Source organism: Ruditapes philippinarum, unplaced genomic scaffold, assembly GCF_026571515.1.
Source record: "Ruditapes philippinarum isolate M1 unplaced genomic scaffold, ASM2657151v2 ctg5249_1_1_1_1, whole genome shotgun sequence".
Lineage (NCBI taxonomy): Eukaryota > Metazoa > Mollusca > Bivalvia > Venerida > Veneridae > Ruditapes > Ruditapes philippinarum.
Window position 1 is genome coordinate 23,349 of NW_026866095.1, and position 21,930 is coordinate 45,278.

Sequence of the window (21,930 nt, forward strand, 5' to 3'; positions counted from 1 at the left end):
ACTCGAAACAACGAACACATGAAATAACGATGATAAAAAGTTTAAATGGTGAAAACTCGAAAGTACGATGGTGAAAACACGAAATTATATCAAGTTTTCACCATCGTGGTTTCGTTATTTCGTTTTTTCACCATCGTACTTTCGACTTTCCATCATCGTGGTTTCGTTATTTCTCAATCTTAATAAAATGACAAATGAGGGTAATTTTTATCGGGGTCAAAACTTGAAACCGACTTTAATTTTATCAAACTACATGCACATATATAGTTACACGTTAACGTATACACTCTTTTTGTTGTTGTTGTTGATGGTGTTGTTTTAGTTCGTAACTGCGGTTTTCTGTTTGTTTGCAAAATTCCTGAGAATATCTCTGATTCTCCCAGAGTGCTTTGTAGATTTTGCCTCCTGAAAAATTATGTTATTTTTGCTCCTTTTATTTGTGTTATGCATGCATAATTGTTTTTCTCCTAATTAATATATGTAGTAGAAATGCGTACCTTAAATATTATTATAATATTTTGTGAAAGTTATATTTTCTACAAAGACAATAGTTTCCTTGCAAGGATACAAAGAAATAATAAAATGAATTTGATCTCGTCAACTGAGACAATTTGTATATATATACCTCAATCTTTTCCCCTTTATCGCAAGAAGATGGCGGTGTGAACACTGATCTATCTTTTATTCCAGTGGTAAAGTCATATATATCTGCCACAGTTATGTCGACATTCTTGTTGCTGTCAAACACGTACGAGTCGGACACTGACATTCTAACTGGGGTACATTCACCGTTATCATTATCTAGAGAAGGAGATGTTGACATTTTGATATTTAAACAAGTGTGATAACTCGGCAAACATCTTCAATGGAGCCGTAACAAACACGAAATATACCTTATATTATATATTATATTGCAACTATAATTTTGTTTAAACTGATATATTGAAATTTAAGACAAAAATTTATTTCATGTTAATACTAAACTAGAGATTCGCATGTCGGAGCATTTAATGCCCGAAGTATGTGGTGTCGTAAGATGAGCAGTATTAAAATGAGAGAGGACACGATGGGAAAAATGTAAAATAAAAAAGATTTTACACTTAGTGTCAGTGTGCCCTTAACATTGTGACCTCAAAACCATAGGGGTTATCAATTGCTATGGCTGTTGTCCTACCAAGTTAAACAACCTAGGCTTATTTCATCTCAAGTTGTTGATATGGTAAGGATTGTGTCAGTGTGACCTTTGATCTTTTGACTTCAATATTGATATCAAGTTAATCTGCTGGCCAAAGATAATATATCTTAGAATGTTTCACAAACTTTATATTCCGTCTCAAGGTATTGGTCGTCAAGGATTTTACTCAGTGCCACTGTGACCTTGAACTTTATCTTAATTAACAAATTTAGGTCAATTCTTTCCAAAGACAAAGTGCTATTGTGCGGACAATGATTTTACATTACATTAAGTATCCCTGTGACATTGACCTTTGATGCTATGGGCCAGGTTTTACTGTGACCAAGAACTTTGACCTAACGAACTAAAATCAATAAGGGTCATCTACTGGCAAGGCAATGACCAGTCTCTCTCCTAAGTATGAAGACAACACACCAAAAAGGTTTTAAGGTGTTCAACGGATATCGTTGTAACTACCAACAGACAGACGGACAGACAAGCGCCATATCATGGTACATGTACTAAGTATCTTTCAGGGGTATAAAATGGACTTAAAATGACGTCATCATTATTATGTGAGTGTCGTCGAGAAAAGTAATGTTAAAAGTGTAAAATTCAAGATAAAAACACATGTGCCTAAAGTGCAAATTTTGAAAAGCGACATTCTGTAGAGCAATATTCATCACATCTTGATAATTTTTTCTCAACTTAAGACTTCACAATAAAGTTTACCTAAAGCAGCACCTCGCCGTGACAATCAAAGCGTTTGTTTCTCAAAGCAGTGGTTGTATTAAATTTACCTATTTACAATAAAATTTTGTACCTGACATGATGACTGTCACAGTTATTTCATATGGGTCCAGGTAAATACGGTCATGGAACATGAATGTCTTCATGGCCTGTCCGGTTTGTGCAAACATTCCTTCACTGATTAATGTAGCATTACCTGAAATGAGTTCATCAAAACAATCATAGAACGATTCTACAGGTAGCTTACAATAAATACTGTACACTGTATAGAAATTTTAAAGGGTAACAAATTTTGCCATGATTCGAGTGCGCCAAACTGGACTTTTTCTGCTCAAAATGTGTAAATAAATGTACACTTGTCGGATCATTCTGATGTGTCACATTTTCATAATCATAATGTAACATTGTAATTAGAATCTGTCAATTTTACTGTATAATTATGTATGTTATCAATAATAAATTATCATCATTACATTATTCTTGTACATTTGTATATGCTCTCATTATATACTTTGTTTATGCTCTGTAACACCGCACTTTGGGGTCAAACCCCAAAGTGCGTTAAACTTCGCACCGCACTTTGGGGTCCAACGCACTTTGGGGTCAAAATCGAGAAATTGACCCCAAAGTGCGTTAATATGCTACATATCAACGCACTTTGGGTTCCAGAGGTCTAAAGGTGTCATCTGAGTTCTGCTTAAATACTGAGTACTGACTTATTTTCGATCTGCGACATTGAAATATTTGAGGTGGAGTTCAAGATGGCGGTCAATACTTTGATGATGCTTAAGTGATAAAAGTTTCATTAATTTTACCACTTGAAATATCTAAAAATTGTGTTCATATAACAAAATTACGGTGGCATAAAAGTGACATTTGCATTTTTTTTTTAGTTTTGCATACATATTTTTTTTGAGTTTTGCATTTTTAGTTTTGCATTCATATTTTATTTTAGTTTTTCGTACATATTTTATTTTTGTTTTTCGTACATATTTTAGCCAATCAAAACAGCCTTCACATCTCATAACAGCCCATAGTTGAGTATAAAACTAGCACAGTGGTTTGGTCACATTTCGGCCCATTTTTGGAATCGGCCCAGTCGTTTTCGGCCGGGCAAGTCTGGTTTCGGCCGACCCTTTTCGGCCCATTTTTTAAATTATATGTATTTTATATAATTATTGTTTTTTTATTATTATATACTATTATATTAGTGTCTATTTGGAAAGGGCTGTTGATTGGTGATCAGTTATTATTCCATGAATATGCACCACTCAACCCCACCCCCTGAGAATAACGGGGAGAGGGGCATTGACTTTAAACCAAGCCGACCACTGGTAAAATCTTAGCCCTACGGAGGATACTCAGATAATAACATTCCTGCCTTATGCCCCGGAACAGCGCAAACATCAAAACACGGTTATTTTTTTAACCCCCACTCCCCTGGGGGCGAGAAAGGTGGTTACAAATGACTGGTGTATTACAATAATGCACAATAAAAGATCTAACTAGGTCCTTATATTCCATTGATTTAGAAAAAATGCTTAAAGGTTTGAAGGATTAGCACATCCAGATAATTGGCAGAACTTATATGCCAGGTGTGCCGGCTCAAGGTCGGGGTCACACCTATAGGTCAAAGGATTAAGACTTTGAGTTTCATGTCCGCTCCTTATCTCCTAAACCCAATGAAGGATTTTCATGCACCTTGTGTCAAATGTTAACCACATCAAGATCATATGCAGAACCTTTCTTTGGGTTACCGCGGACTATATATATATACAGTCGGCATCGTACTTGCGGCCACCTTTATTAAGCGACTTTTTTATTAAGCGGCCGCATAAAATCCCTCCCGATGATTTTTACTATTTAATTTAATTCCATTAAACGACTATTTTATATCGCGGCCAGCGGCCACTGAATGTCGGCCCAAATGTACAAAATTAACTGTTAAAGTATCTATTAAACGGCCGTGACAAACAATCGTCCCTGCGGGCATTCTCACCTGTGTAATTAGCGAGTAGGTTAGATGTGTACAAGCAAACAAACAAATAATTTTCATGGTCATTGGTCACAAATAATTGTCGTTTAAAAACGAAATGAATAACAATTGCAATCGTTTCAAAATCGGATTTTCCGATCGTAATATTTATTGTGACATATTTTGTCAGAGCAATAACGTATCACAACACCGCGTTTGCATAGTTTTGTCACCTGCTGAGAGTGACCTCCCTGTATATATACACTAGAAAGTGTTGTTATTTTTTTGATTACTCCAAAAATGAAAATGTTGGTATTTGCAAATGGCAAATGGGGTACTGTAATTTACAGATGGCAAAGTGTTTGAAAATGGTGTTTTACAAATGGCGTAATTATCCAAACCTCTACTTAGCAAATGTATGGAAGCCTTGGAGGGTCACTTTTGAGTTTCGACTTATATATTTATTTTACTATTTTCTTATGACTTTTGATTTATGACTTTTGATTTATGACTTTTGATTTTTGACTTATGGGTTTTGTTACTGTCCCACGTGCTTGTCTCATTATTTCCAAGGAAAATATGGCAGAATATGACAACGATTCAGACGAGGTAAGTTCATTTACCTAAGTTTCTTGGAGACTTATTTAAAAACAAAATATGTGGGTACATATGCAAGGACAGATGTTATTCTTATATAAGCCTTTTTAATTGATTAAGAAATTTTAAAGAAAATATTTTGCTTGCATTGCATTGCATTTGGTATCCATTCTTTATTTTGATTTCCGGAACAGGGATATATAATCTCAAATTGACATACAGCGTATGAATCAAACGCTTTATTTTTTTATATAGGTTCCAGTTTTAAATCCAAATCAGTATCGCATTGTTGTTTGCTGCAGTTTCAATCGGTTTCCACCCGTAGTTCATTCTTCGTCCATCTTATATTGATTATGGACCAAATTATAGGCCCTATTTTGACAAAGAAATTTGTAATTAAGAAGTTTCATGAAACATGGTATTTCAAAAACAGCTTTGAAACTTCACACACTTCAGACACTTAAGTAAGAAACCTCTGTCAGTCTGAATTGCATTGTTATCAAAGTATGCCTCTTTTTCGACTTTGAATTTGTTGTTTAGAATTTTCATGAAAAATGGTTTCGAAAAAACTATTTTAGCGATTCCTTTGAAACTTAAAACACATATTAATTGTGACATCTAAGGTCAATGATCAAGTTTCGTATGAGTGGCTCACAATTTGACATACTTATGCCCATTTTTAAAGCTTAAATGTTTTGTCAGAAGGTTTATGAAATATGGTCCCATAAACAAGTTATGATATAATATTGAAACTTTATTATTCACTTGTTCAATATCAATAACTTAGGACACCTACCAAGTACAAAGTACATGTTATTTGTATAATTATAAACTTTTGAATACAATTATGTATTAAGGGATTTTTTGTATTTCATTTTGTATATATATTTATTTCATTTCAATTGATATAACACATACTTTTAATGCTTTCAATTTAAATTCTAGTAAAGCTACATGTAGGGATTAATGACGTGATGTCGAATGCTTTCAACCACAAAGCAGTTGCAAGAGCATCAGCAATACATATTTGTCAAGTTTTCGGAGCCAGTTTAGAAGACTAAGAGGTTTCATTGCAAAACAGCGTTCGTTCCGAGTGGAAAGTAGTACAGTTTAGAAAATGCAAAATGTCCAAACACTGGTGATTTGGTTTTCTTCGTTATTGTCTATGGAAATATTCAGACATTTTCGGAATACGAGGGTTATCCTTTTCACACTTGTTTCAGACGCTCGACAACCCCACCATTTATTGTGGACGCTTATTGGAAACACACAATGTCACGTATCGCCACGTTTATTTTATACTGTCCATATCTCCAATATGGTATAAAACTTGTATCGATAGACAGGTCATCGTGAGACAAAGAAAGGTGTGAAAAATCATGAATTCACAATTCTGGCTTTCATAATTTTCAGTATTTGCCCATTGTAAATTAAAAAAAACTTATATGAAAGGTATCGAAATCAAACTTTGTTTGTTCATATAGCTCGGCGAGGCAGTAAGAAACATACTTCTTAGCTATCATAAATTTTAGAAAGTCTTGTTTTTTATTGTTTTTTTATCTCAAAAACTGTTGAAGGCATCAACTAGAATTTACTGGCAGATATATCTCGGCCAGACAGAGTGCATTGTGTTGTTAACAAAACTTTTGATTATAACATTAAATCGTTCTCCTAAGTTAAAAATTCCCTTTTTCGACATGGACATGCCGTGGGTTGGGGGTATGCTCATTACGAAAGACCATGAAATTTCCATTACATATAAAATTGGTCATACTTAAAAAACAAAACAAAAAAACGTGTGGACGTTAACTAGGTTAACTAGGAAATCTTTGGCAAGATACTGTGTTTGTTTTTTCTTTCTTTTGAACATTTAGAAATGAGGAAATAACGCTCTGACAATGATTTTAAAAATCTTGACTTCAATAATAATAATAATACAAACACTCTAGCGTTGCTAATTCACCTAATTTATCTTATGTTTTCAAAAGCTTTGTAAAAACACTCATGATTTTCTTAGTTTTTCATCAGAAACGTATCACAATGTGTTGTTTTGTAGAAACATTGCAAGATATATGTCTTCTGTGACGTACATATATATATATATATATTTACATATATGTAAATACTTGAAATTTTTGTTGATGGCAGTGTTCAATTTTAGCTGTTCCTTAGTGTTAGCTTTTAAGTAAGGCATATGTGCTATTTTAGAAAATAATGCTAGCCTCTGTATTTCTTATCTCTTTTAAAAAAAAAAATTAAATATAATGAAGCTCAAATGCAGTTTGTTTTGCATATCTAATACATTTGTTTTCTTATAAGACAACAATTTTGTTAAACAAAATAAAGCACGGTTGTAGAATTAGAAATGTTTGTTGTTATCTGTTTAAACGCATTTATTCCAAAAATTTATTGATAGCTCTGCCAACCTGTCACGGTCTAGACCGTGAGGTAAAAACCTTTGGTAGCGTGGTCTCTCGGTAGATGTATATTTAGGTAGTCTGTTGAGGGAGTTGGCAGTTTACTTCTATAGTGATTGATATTCTATTTCTACTTTGCTCATTGTAACATCTTACATATAATTTTAATGGAACATTATCTCTACATAGATAAATAAATTCTCTGTAACATTTAAATACTGTTTATTCCGATAGTAAATTGCAAGTTTATTTTGGTTATAACAAAGTTACAATAACACAATAATAAATTGTCAACAAATGAGGACAATGTATTTTTATCATTCAGGACCAGATTAAATATGCATTTTTCTACTTACAACATTGGAAAATTGATATCTCACTCGACCTTCGGTCTCGCGAGATATCATTTTTCCACCGCTGCTCGTAGCAATATACAAAGCCTTAAAAAGCTACTACTACATAATATTCCGTTTATATCTCCTTTAATTTAATGTACATGTATTATAATGCCTAATGCTTGTTCCCTCTTTAATAGTGAACACGGAAAAATAGCGCACCAGTCAACCGTGACTAAATTCAACAAAAAATTAAATAATCTATTTCAAGCTGTAAAATGGTAATGAAAAATTGTAATAAGACTACACATCTAGAAAATAGCTCAGAACTGTTTAATCTGAATAAAAAATTCTTATTTATCAATAACAGTTTATTTACTTTAATACTTAATGCTGCAGACGGTATTTATGAATGAATGTCCCGAATTAAACCTTCTATACATATGATTTTACAAAAACAATTGATGTTGATTCTTCACGTAAAAAAGATCAACTATCATATGATAAAATCATATGAATGCAATAATTATAATGCAAAAATGAGGCTAGTGGCTAAATGTACTTGTAAACATTATATGACTTCAACACCACTCTCGGCTTATGTGCTCCCTTGCATTTGGTGACTGTGTCACAAATTTGCTTATTTTGCACTAATCTAAAATCAAGTAAAACTAATGTTTATACCAAGGTAAAGAGTAACAGCAAATGACAAAAGTTATAAGTCAAAAGTCAAAAGATAAAAGTCATAGGTAAAAAGTGATAAATTATAAGTGAATAGTCACAAGGCAAAATTTAATAAAAAACGAGAAAATTTATTACAAAGATCAACTATTATTTTTGAAATAACAATCATATATATTCCTTTTACATATAGTTACCATAATACATTCTATAAAGTATGGTTGCTATTTGTTGCGAATGAATAAGACGTTTAAATCTAATTACACATACTTGAAATTACACGTATCACTTATATGTCACGGTACGAATCTATTCAGTAGATGAAGTGCACTCTCGGTCGGGACAGAACTAGCCCTGTAAGGGGGTTGCGGGTTCGAATCCCGGTATAGCTGCATATCTTTCTCCCCCTGTGGCATTTGGTATAGTGGAAAGTGTCCCTGCCAGTCACGCGGGAGACCGAGGTTCTATTCCTAGCCGGGCAGCCTTTTTGTAACCAGGGCTTGATATAGAACAGATACAGGTTGTGGGTTTGAAACCCATAGGAGAAAACTTTTTTTTTCTTCGTTTTTTCTTTTAACAGTATTTTTGTATTTTTCTAACTATATTTAGATGGAAAAATATGCTCGTTTTCTATTATTATCATTTTTTACAGATATTCATTGCCTAATCAATGCTAAATATAAGAGCAAATACGACATATAACATTTCAAATGCTTTACATATTACAAACAAGCCGGTAAAAGCCTTCCATATTTCTCAGAATGAATCAATATACTTCTAGAAAGATTTTAGCAAACTTTGAAACAAGCCCTTTGACAAATGTAATTTTAGTGATTTTCTAAATTTAGAATGATATGATAGAAATTGTTCAAATGGGTGGGGTAGAGAAACATTTCCATGCATATTTCTATCGTGTCGAGAAAAGTGATGCATTTAACATACATAGTTCATTACTAGAATGTTATTTTTTGCATCTAAACAAACAACACTTGCAAAACATGTTAAACAAGAAGATATTTTTAAGACTTTCAATACATGTATTTCTTTTTAAAAGCCTTTTTGATGTATATGTTCTGACTCATAATAATGCCTACAACTCGTAATCCGTACGGTAAATTTTGCATACAGGTGTCCTTTAGGTATACCACTTAACAATGTTGTCAATTTTATATACAATCCCTTATAGTGCAAATTAGAGTGGTTATAACTTAAATGATAATTTACAAATATATTGTAATTTGCTAAATATTTACAAACCAATATCTTAAAACAACCATAAAATGAAGTGAAATCGTAGACTATCGTCTTTATGATTTTAAAACATCTTTTTTTGAAACTTAACCTATAGTAATCTAGAATATATAAATAACACACAATAAAAATTAGCCGTTTCAAAGCGTATTTATATTAAATCTACTCTCAAAATTAAATCGTTCAACTCGGTACACAGTTGTAGTGCTGTTAGGCGTCCAATGGCATCTGTAGATCTGGCTTCAGAAGGGGTGCTAATTCTACGAATTCCTCACATTGTCTTTTTGGGCGTGAATACATGTTCTTTGCAAATATATACGTCTCTCAAGTTAACTGCATTGCCGAAGTCGTGAGTTTCATACAGACCTGGTACAAAAAACAGTGTATCAGGTTTACCATAAATAACAGAAGGTTTGTTGCCTTATTTCATGTGCAATCCGGTCTAACTCGGTTTGTATGAGGTCCATAAAGCAAAATTTTAAGTTCTCACATTGTATCGGGTCTAGATCATTAAATGCACATGTATCGCGTAAGTCTTTGAAAAAAATTAATCCACCAATGGATTTCATTTTGTCGTAATGTACACCACCACTTCTCAATGCGTTGGTTAGATGTGCTTTTTCCAACTACAACGCTTTGAGTACCAGCAATCGGATCTGTAGAATCGTGTCTGAAGTATTCCTGCAATAGTAAAGCAATGCAGTTTTCCCTACCAACATCACAACGTAGTATTGGGTGGGGGGACTTGGTATTGTTCATTAAAGGTGTCGAAAAGTATCTTGAAATAAGGCGTGGGTCGTTATTTGAATCCGAAACCTCTAACCATATTATTTTTTCTACTATACCTATTCACAGCAATATTATGGCTGTCCATATGTCATATAAAACTGGTCCTTTGGCGTAGTATACGCGTCGGCATAAGCGATAAGCTTTCCGCACCTCAATATCAACTGGATCAAGCGCTCTCATTATTTCCATGACGCCGTCCCCCTTGAGGTACATGTGGTAATCCAGCATTAACCTACGCCACATTGTGCGGTATCCTATGCATTGTCCACTTGTTTGTATTTCTCTGTTTATAACATCAGACACAGTCTCAAATGGAGTATATATTCCATTACGCCGTTTTAAATTTAAGCGTTTAAAAATTCTATTCACTGTACTTAATGACGTCGTAATGCCATGCCGTACCAGAAAGTACTCTATTATCAGCAGAGTTTTGTTTCTTATAAATGTTGAGGGTAGGTATCTTGGCACGGTAGCTTTGGTAATGCCGAACAGTATAATGATGAAGACACAGATCAACATCAAGGTTTTCATCCTCGTTACCTTTTGTCTAGTAGTTGTGTCTGAAATAAGAGTATATCTTTTATTTAAATCTTTATACATTCATAGTATATAAAATGGGTAAATCTTCTAGCTCCGTCTTTTAAAGATTGAAAGGTACGAAAAAATATAACATTTAAAATGCTAGTAGGATATTTTGTTCTAACTTGTCCTGTATCTATGTTTGTTCTTATAGACAGGAGTGATTTTAAGAAAATATTAATGCTAGATGCATTTTTAGTACAAGTAATATATTGAGTGTTTTAACCTAATATGGGTATGCTGAAGACGATGAGGGTGGATACCAAGAAAATAAAATTGACCTTGACCTTCTTAAGGGCAATTCAAAATGGCCGCTTAAAAATACTAAAATAGGTCATTAAAACTATGATACAATATGATGCAATTAATTATTCTTGTCAAAATCAAATGGTTATTCAATATGATCAGATTTTAATGAGATTGGCAACCATATATAGCGATTATAAGCCTAATGGCTCAATTAACAGTATATACAGTACTGTTTTACTAGCACGTTAAGGTATAAGACTAAGATTGAAAAAAATCACTTTAAATTTTTTGTTAACTTGACATGTTTATCGAACAATAAACTTAGTTTATAAATATTACCAAAGAATAAATATCTCGTAATAACAAATTAATATTTCGTAATAACAAATTAATATTTCGTAATAACGAATCAATTCCGGGAGAAAGTGTGGAAAATGTCACTTCATGTGTTCCGTAATTTTCAACATTATTTGTAGCTATGATTTTTTTAAGTTGTTTATTTTGTTTTCATATATTTTGCACTAATTATGGTATTTATGGTTTAAAATGAGTATTTAAAATTATTTTGAAATGTTAAAAAGTGTCATTTCAATGCCATAAACACAACACAAACCGAGACAAAAAGTGTTTTAAAAATATACTGCGCCCCCACAAAAAACAAAACAAAACAAAAAACAACAGGTCTTAAAAAATGGCAACAGTAGGAATCGAACCATAGACCTCTCACACATCAGTCAATCACTTAACTGGCTGTGCTACTGCGGAAGTTACGATGACGTTTACAATTTTAACAGGTATGACTTTTACTAACATTAGTTTCATAGTTTTTTTTATTTTATGCTTTTCAGTGGATTACTGATTTATTCGTGAAAATTATATTTGATAATTTCACAGTGAAAATTATCAAAATATAATTTCACACTTTTCAATGACGAAACTACTTTCTTAAGATTTTCCCCATGTGGTACCTCAATTTTATTTTTGCTGACAATTCTGACAATGTCAGGCTGTTTCGAGAGAAGCAAAGCTGAAATTGATAAATAACTTAAATGCCAAAAGTAATAAAAAGAAGAAAACTTACTTCTATTCATCTAAATTACCAATCACCATAAATATCGTCTCTTAATTTTTTTTGTTTCATTTTTACAATCTGAAAAATACATTCCTTCCACATGCAGAACTGCTCTTGATGACATTTGGGCATATTTAAGTTTACCATCTTGTTTAAAAATAAGTGACTATTTAAAGTTAGAGTAAAAAACAACAACAACAATAACAACACCATATTTTAATGGAGTCATAAAATGTCTGAAAGTGGGAGATTGCTACGTGTACTTGGTATACCATAGCAGCTCTCGAAAATTTTGGAATTCAGTCACGGTTTTGAAAAAATTCTACAAGAAGATTATCTCATCATTTGATATACATTAGCATTCCGAGTACCCTCCAATAAATCCAGGATTTCTTAAAGTAACAGCATAGTTATCTATAAAATATTATTTGTTATAAATCGAGTAATATTTTCTTTGACCATATAATAGTCACGTGGGTTGGCTACATAGTAGAGGTGTTAAAATATAATTGAAATACACCCTTTGTTAGCCATTGAAATAGTATTTTATGTATAAAGGATTTTCAAAAATGGTTATTATTCAGAGCGGGCGCTATGGTGCAGTGGTAACACTGTCTGCCTACAAATCAAGGGGTCGTGAGTTCGATCCCCCGCTACTCCACTGAACGAATAAATGACTGCAAGACTGACAAAACCAGAACATAGAAACAGAATGACGGCAACGATAGAAAAAAGAGAAGACCTTAACGGAACAGGAAACAAGTACCGAAAATACAAGACCGAAGACGACGACCGATAACAGAAGGAAGAACAGAGACAAGGACCGCTAACAGAAGAAGAGAGACAGAGACCAATAACAGAAGAACTGACAACAAGCGAACAGAGACGAGGATTGATAACAGAAGAACAGAGACAGGGACCGATAACAGAAGAACTGACAACAAGCGAACAGAGACGAGGACTGATGACAGAAGAGCAGGGACAGGGATCGATAACAGAGACGGAAACCGATTACAAAACAGGACAGGGAGTGATAACACAGACGAGGATTGATAACAAATCAATACAGACGAGAACTGAGAACTGAGACTTATGAAGAACGAAGATCACGACCAATAACAGAAGAACTGACAACAGGAGAACTGCGAAGAGGACCGATAACAGAAGAACGAAGACGACGACCGATAACAGAAGAACTGACAACAAGAGAACTGCGTAGACGACCGATAACAGAAGAACTGCGACGAGGACTAATAACAGAAAAACGAAAGTCACGACCAATAACAGAAGAACTGACAGCAGAGAAATGCGACACAAGAATAAAAGTCACGACCAATAACAGAAGATCTGACAGCAGAGAAATGCGACGAGGACTAATAACAGAAAAACGAAAGTCACGACCAATAACAGAAGATCTGACAATAAGAGAACTGCGACGAGAACCGATAACAGAAGAACGAAGACGACGACCGATCAGAAAAACGAACACCAAAACCCAAGAGTGGGTTTATAATGTATATTTTGCATGCACACGTTTTAACCTCCTCATACATAATTACGCTGTGCAAAATAAGTAGGCATCTGAGTAGCCACTCTAATGCTTGCATAGAGTGTCAGATAAAATCTAGCAGATAGGACAGGAAAGAGTGTAGTGTTCGCTGCGTAAATATGTTTAAATTAAATTTTCAGTACTATCTTTAATATTACTTCTATATTACTATTATATTAGCCTATAGAAAAATGTCTGCCATCTTGGATTTTTCGCCCATATTGGATTTTTTTTTAAATTATGTTTTGGTGTCTAATTTGTTTTTACCTAAACATACTTTGTGACAAATTTCAGACTTTTCCTTTCCTTAAAAATTTATTTGAAAAATTATCCATTTATGATAAAGAAATTTGGCGGCCATTTTAGTGGTCATTTTAAATGGACATTTCAATGGTCAAGATCAAGTTTTTCAATTAGGTATCCAACTTTATCGGATTAAGCATACCTTAAATAGGTCAAATACATCAAGATACCGCTTGTACTACAAAATGCCTCTAGCATCTTATAGAGAGCCAAATTTTCAAAATCAGTCCTGTCTATTAAGTGTTTTTTTCTCAATTGTTAAAATATACAACAAAATTAGTCATTGATGCTAAATGCAAATGTGCCTCGATCACAATTATAACTTTGTACTTGTGTGTATGAACATAGCACTTGCTGTTCATTATGAAATTGGTTAGCACTATCTTAGTACTTCAAAGAAATACTGATTCTGTGTTAGCTAAATAAAATTCTGAATTGCGATACATGTTTAATACTGTGAACCATGCCATTTTAAGACGTAAAACTTGTATTCCCTATCTACTTGTAAAACAGTTATTTGTTTGTTACTCATGGACAGATTTTGTGATGAGGACAAAAATGTGTAAGCACTAATATAATGAACATATTTAGAACATAGAAGCTTGTACAAAACACACAGTCACACTTGTAGAATTAAAGTCTGATATATTACCACTATGGTATTATATCAAATAACATTAATTCCCTCCTTAACACATCATCTCCTCCATGACAACTCTCAATGAAATTATTTAAAACGTTTAAAAAACATACCTGAAACCAAAGTTGCTGCTTTCATCTTCTAAAAAACGTGTAAAATGGGTTAGCCAAAAGTCATAAGACGTAAGTCACAAATCAAGAGTCAAAAGTCGAAAGTCAAAAGTAAAATATCCGTAAGTCGAAACTCAAAAGTGACCCTCCAAGGCTTCCATACAAATGATCATGTACAAATATGTACAAAAAAACTAAAATAAATATGCATGCAAAACTAAAAAAATATGTATGCAAAACTAAAAAAATAAGTATGTATTCAAAAATATGTACGACAAACAAAAAACAAAACAAAAATATGTACGAAAAAAAAAGTATCAAAAAAATTGATTGCAAATGTCACTTTTATGCCATCGTTCGAAATACTCTAGTACAGAAATTGTGTATTCCTAAAATTAAAAGATGCTGCGAAAAATATCCCGTACTGTTAGTCATTTACTTGATAACTTTTGGTGCCATATTGAGCCCCATTTTAAATATGTTGGGAATGAAATAAAATGCAGTTAATATTTTTTCCCGAAGAACTATAAATATACTCTATTTCAATGTTCTGGTGAAACATCAAGTTTTTCGATCGGACTTTAAATAGTGATTTTTACAAATACATTATTAAGCTTATCAACACAAGCTTAAGGTTTTTGTAAGCTCCGTAACAACCGTTCGCTAGAGGCTTTTAATGGGAAATCTTACATACTCCTTTAGACTGAGCAAACATGAATTTTAAAATGTTAAAATAATGGTATCAGAGAAATGTAAGATGCTTGTTACCTGAATAAAATAGCGTTAAATGTGAAATTATTTGTCAAAAAAGTAGTCAAAACAATGTAGTATTTGATTTCCATATAAAATACTAATTCACTATAACTGTACTCAGCATTGCCAAAAAGCAACAGATGAAAAAGATGGTTCAGGTAATTGGCCAATGTGTATTTTTTGGATAATATAGAAGAACACTAAAATAAAAAAAGCTTTTAAGAAAAACAAATAAAAGCATAATAGGCCTTTAAAACGTTATTTTTAACCCTTGGGGATCGATACCCACAATCTCCTCTATACCCCAGTGAGAATTTTACATTATTCTGAAGCTCCGCTCTAAATGTGCGACTACTTCATTAGTTGATATTTTAAGTACTGCCTGTACGGACTAACTACTTAAAGCCGCATCTACACCTAGTCAAGTTTCTTATGTATTTAGCTAAATAAATGGCTATTTCAAACATATTATCGGGCACATTTTTACTGAAATGTCTTACTAAGATTACCCAGAATTTATACCCTTGTATATGCTAAGACTTTCATATTTCTATAAAATGTGTAAATAAAAAAGGGAAATGATGCATTTAACTAAAAAACAATGGAGTTAATGAAAGGTGTACATTCTTTTAAAATAAAAGGAAAATTTGAGAAAAAAATATTTAAAGTCTGAATAATTGATACAAAATCTTTATTTGGTGATTTATTTGGTGAAAGTTCTTCACTTACTAAACATGACCATTTTAAATCCTACTGATTCTACTATAATTCGGGGCACATGTTTTGCGTCTATTTAATACCTTGAATTTTGTTTACCATTGGCGTTGACTACAATATATTATTTAAAACATAATGAACATTAATTTTCTCTGACCCCAAAGTGCGGTCGTTTGCCTGATGTTAAAAAATGCATATGTACCTGTTTAACGCACTTTGGGGTCGAAATTGGACCCCACATTGCGTAACGCACTCTGGGGTCGGACCCCAAAGTGCGTTTGACCCCAAAGTGCGGTGTTACAATGCTCTTTTTCCATACTTTATATATCCTGTCATTATATACTTTTATGCTCTCATGACATACTATGTATATGCTCTCATTACATACTTTTTACATGATGCTTTCATCACATACTTTGTATGCATGCAAATGTAAACTATTATTGTTTAATCAATATGCGACTTTGAACCGCTTCTCCTCACTCCAACCAGGGACTTTGTTCCTTTTCTTGTGAGGAAGCTATCCAGCCAGCTTACAGAACATCAGTGGTTTTACACAAGTGCCCGCGCGTGCCTGATACATTGCACGGAGGTGCACTTGCCAATAAAACTATGTTATGCTATGATTAACAAAAAACTGTTGAAATATTTGCTACAAAGATGAGATAAATCGTCTAATATAAACACCTAGCTAATGAGCTTGTGACGTTAAAAGGTGCAAAACATCTAACGATCGATTGATTACTGACTTCAAAAAGCATTACAGATGGAAGATACAGCGCCTAGTCATTGTCATAATGAGTGCGTTCATAGTAAATCCATTGGCTACCATTGGTAGGTTTATTTACCATTAGCACATCAATGGTACAAATGTTTACGGACAAAATTTGCCTTTTGTAGATTGATTTGCAGACGGACTAATTCTGCAAGTCTTACTTATGACGTCATTCATGTATGAAAATTAATTGATCATATAAGGCTGAAATAATATTACACATTTACAAAATGTAAAAAAGTGCAGATTTGCAAATTAACAAGTTATTTATCTTTTTTTTTGGATAAAATTCATTTATAACAATTCAGATTACAATAAAAACTGGACCGTACTTAAATAGGACCAAATTATTATCAAGGTCAGGTGTCATTGTTGCAATAGGTTCACCTTTGGCAGCAATGTTTATTATATTGTCAATTACAATTAAAAATCCGTCCGGAGTAAATTTTCAACCAGTGGTACCAATATATGAGCCGCGTCACGACAAAACCAACATAGTGCGTTTGCGACCAGCATGGATTCAGATCAGCCTGCGCCTGCTACTTGGATTTTTTTTTTTAAATTATGTTTTGGTGTCTAATTTGTTTTTACCTAAACATACTTTGTGACAAATTTCAGATTTTTCCTTTCCTTAAAAATTTATTTGATATATCATCCATTTATGATAAAGAAATTTGGCGGCCATTTTAGTGGTCATTTTAAATGGACATTTCAATGGTCAAGATCAAGTTTTTCAATTAGGTATCCAACTTTATCGGATTAAGCATACCTTAAATAGGTCAAATACATCAAGATACCGCTTGTACTACAAAATGCCTCTAGCATCTTATAGAGAGCCAAATTTTCAAAATCAGTCCTGTCTATTAAGTGTTTTTTTCTCAATTGTTAAAATATACAACAAAATTAGACATTGATGCTAAATGCAAATGTGCCTCGATCACAATTATAACTTTGTACTTGTGTGTATGAACATAGCACTTGCTGTTCATTATGAAATTGGTTAACACTATCTAAGTACTTCAAAGAAATACTGATTCTGTGTTAGCTAAATAAAATGTTGAATTGCGATACTGTGCACCATGCCATTTTAAGACGTAAAACTTGTATTCCCTGTCTACTTGTAAAACAGTTCTTTGTTTGTTACTCATGGACAGATTTTGTGATGAGGACAAAAAATGTGTAAGCACTAATATAATGAACATATTTAGAACAAATCAGATTGTACAAAACACACAGTCACACTTGTAGAATTAAAGTCTGATATATAACCACTATGGGATTATATCAAATAACATTAATTCACTCCTTAACACATCATCTCCTCCATGACAAATCTCAATGAAATTATTTAAAACGTTTAAAAAACATACCTGAAACCAAAGTTGCTGCTTTCAGCTTCTAAAAAACGTGTAAAATGGGTTAGCCAAAAGTCATAAGACGTAAGTCACAAATCAAAAGTCAAAAGTCGAAAGTCAAAAGTAAAATATCCGTAAGTCGAAACTCAAAAGTGACCCTCCAAGGCTTCCATACAAATGATCATGTACAAATATGTACAAAAAAAAACTAAAATAAATATGCATGCAAAACTAAAAAAATATGTATGCAAAACTAAAAAAATAAGTATGTATTCAAAAATATGTACGACAAACAAAAAACAAAACAAAAAATATGTACGAAAAAAAAAGTATCAAAAAAATTGATTGCAAATGTCACTTTTATGCCATCGTTCGAAATACTCTAGTACAGAAATTGTGTATTCCTAAAATTAAAAGATGCTGCGAAAAATATCCCGTACTGTTAGTCATTTACTTGATAACTTTTGGTGCCATATTGAGCCCCATTTTAAATGTGTTGGGAATGAAATAAAATGCAGTTAATATTTTTTCCCGAAGAACTATAAATATACTCTATTTCAATGTTCTGGTGAAACATCAAGTTTTTCGATCGGACTATAAATAGTGATTTTTACAAATACATTATTAAGCTTATCAACACAAGCTTAAGGTTTTTGTAAGCTCCGTAACAACCGTTCGCTAGAGGCTTTTTAATGGGAAATCTTACATACTCCTTTAGACTGAGCAAACATGAATTTTAAAATGTTAAAATAATGGTATCAGAGAAATGTAAGATGCTTGTTACCTGAATAAAATAGCGTTAAATGTGAAATTATTTGTCAAAAAAGTAGTCAAAACAATGTAGTATTTGATTTCCATATAAAATACTAATTCACTATAACTGTACTCAGCATTGCCAAAAAGCAACAGATGAAAAAGATGGTTCAGGTAATTGGCCAATGTGTATTTTTTGGATAATATAGAAGAACACTAAAATAAAAAAAGCTTTTAAGAAAAACAAATAAAAGCATAATAGGCCTTTAAAACGTTATTTTTAACCCTTGGGGATCGATACCCCACAATCTCCTCTATACCCCCAGTGAGAATTTTACATTATTCTGAAGCTCCGCTCTAAATGTGCGACTACTTCATTAGTTGATATTTTAAGTACTGCCTGTACGGACTACTACTTAAAGCCGCATCTACACCTTGTCAAGTTTCTTATGTATTTAGCTAAATAAATGGCTATTTCAACATATTATCGGGCACATTTTTACTGAAATGTCTTACTAAGATTACCCAGAATTTATACCCTTGTCTATGCCAAGACTTTCATATTTCTATAAAATGTGTAAATAAAAAAAGGGAAAATGATGCATTTAGCTAAAAACAATGGAGTTAATGAAAGGTGTACATTCTTTTAAAATAAAAGGAAAATTTGAGAAAAAAATATTTAAAGCTGAATAATTGATACAAAATCTTTATTTGGTGATTTATTTGGTGAAAGTTCTTCACTTACTAATCATGACCATTTAAATCCCTACTGATTCTACTATAATTCGGGGCACATGTTTTGCGTCTATTTAATACCTTGAATTTTGTTTACCATTGGCGTTGACTACAATATATTATTTAAAACATATTGAACATTAATTTTCTCTGACCCCAAAGTGCGGTCGTTTGCCTGATGTTAAAAAATGCATATGTACCTGTTTAACGCACTTTGGGGTCGAAATTGGACCCCACATTGCGTAACGCACTCTGGGGTCGGACCCCAAAGTGCGTTTGACCCCAAAGTGCGGTGTTACAATGCTCTTTTTCCATACTTTGTATATCCTGTCATTATATACTTTTATGCTCTCATGACATACTATGTGTATGCTCTCATTACATACTTTTTACATGATGCTTTCATCACATACTTTGTATGCATGCAAATGTAAACTATTATTGTTTAATCAATATGCGACTTCGAACCGCTTCTCCTCACCTCAACCAGGGACTTTGTTCCTTTTCTTGTAAGGAAGCTATCCAGCCAGCTTACAGAACATCAGTGGTTTTACACAGGTGCCCGCGCGTGCCTGATACATTGCACGGAGGTGCACTTGCCAATAAAACTATGTTATGCTATGATTAACAAAAAAACTGTTGAAATATTTGCTACAAAGATGAGATAAATTGTCTAATATAAACACCTAGCTAATGAGCTTGTGACGTTAAAAGGTGCAAAACATCTAACGATCGATTGAATACTGACTTCAAAAAGCATTACAGATGGAAGATACAGCGCCTAGTCATTGTCATAATGGGTGCGTTCATAGTAAATCCATTGGCTACCATTGGTAGGTTTATTTACCATAAGCACATCAATGGTACAATTGTTTACGGACAAAATTTGCCTTTTGTAGATTGATTTGCAGACGGGCTAATTCTGCAAGTCTTACTTATGACGTCATTCATGTATGAAAATTAATTGATCATATAAGGCTGAAATAATATTACACATTTACAGATTACAATAAAAACTGGACCGTACTTAGGACCAAATTATTATCAAGGTCAGGTGGCATTGTTGCAATAGGTTCACCTTTGGCAGCAATGTTTATTATATTGTCAATTACAATTAAAAATCCGTCCGGAGTAAATTTTCAACCAGTGGTACCAATATATGAGCCGCGTCACGACAAAACCAACATTGTGCGTTTGCGACCAGCATGGATTCAGATCAGCCTGCGCATCCGCGCAGTCTGATCAGGATCATGCTGTTCGCTTACCAACTCTATTACAAGTAGAGAAACTGATAGCGAACAGCATGGATCCTGATCAGACTGCGCCGATGCACAGGCTGGTCTGGATATATGCTGGTCGCAAACACATTACGTTGGTATTTGTCATGACGCGGCCCATATGATACTTTAAGTTACCAATAGTAATTTAGTACCACTGTGAATACTCTGAACGCTTTCATTACACTTAGAAAACCTTTGTTCATTTAATTATTGAATATTTAAATAGTAAATTAGTGAGATATAAGAATTGTGAAATTATGAAATAAAATGATATGGCATTGTCAGATATAAATATATATTTAGCTAACCGGGTATACATTCCTGATATAACGGCAATCCTACGTCAAGTTTATCACACGACCCATCTGCATACACACGCCATTGTTTATTCTAAAAATTGCAGAAAAATGAAAGAATGATTTTAGAGAAAATATACAATCACAAAAGTAATAATAAATAAATTTGTTACAACGCTCACATCTTCTTTTATATATGTAAGACAAGAAATCTATGTTGTTGGATACCATTGCACTTGTGTTTTGAATAACATATTCTTCATCATTAATACAATGTATAAATTTAATTATTTTAAATCAATCATATCACCAGATGTAGAAATGATACCACCGTATATAAATAATATAGCATAAAGGGTGTGTACCTGCTAAGTATAGATTCTTATCAATTAAAACATACTCACGTTTATGTAGTCTAAAATATCAATGGAATCCAGTATAACAGGAATTGGCCACACTGACATAAAGCTCTGAGAATGTTCGTGCACGTACGTCAGCTGATTAACGCCATCAAACGCTGTTTTAATTGTTCCGTTAGCGTATCCATATCCGTACCCCACGTCACCAGTTCCGATGTCAACAATACCCTGTGACATGAACATAAACGTCTCAAACTGGTTCGGGAAGCAACATATCGGGTTCGGTTTTACACTAAAGCATGTGATCACTTTTAGACATATCAATATAATGTATATTCTCATTCTTCTACTGGTTCGTTTTTTTTTTCTTGAAAAAAAACCCCAACGATTTACTGATTGATATTAGATATTTTATACGTAATATAAATAATACTAT

The 21,930-nt window shown here is 33.1% G+C and overlaps 1 protein-coding gene and 1 long non-coding RNA gene across 2 annotated transcripts; both read right to left on the reverse strand.

Moving 5' to 3' along the window:
- Positions 1-270: 270 nt before the first annotated feature.
- LOC132731299 (uncharacterized) lies at positions 271-21,849 on the reverse strand. Its single transcript, XM_060717453.1, has 5 exons — positions 21,540-21,849; positions 21,148-21,229; positions 1,998-2,120; positions 626-801; positions 271-405 (listed from the first exon to the last, which is right to left on the reverse strand). The coding sequence occupies exons 1-5, from the start codon at positions 21,834-21,836 to the stop codon at positions 319-321; spliced, it is 765 nt and encodes a 254-aa protein (XP_060573436.1). The 5' UTR covers positions 21,837-21,849; the 3' UTR covers positions 271-318.
- Positions 6,748-18,244, reverse strand: LOC132731296 (uncharacterized). Its single transcript, XR_009625862.1, has 2 exons — positions 18,087-18,244; positions 6,748-10,529 (listed from the first exon to the last, which is right to left on the reverse strand). It is a non-coding gene; the product is annotated as an uncharacterized LOC132731296 (long non-coding RNA).
- Positions 21,850-21,930: the final 81 nt, after the last annotated feature.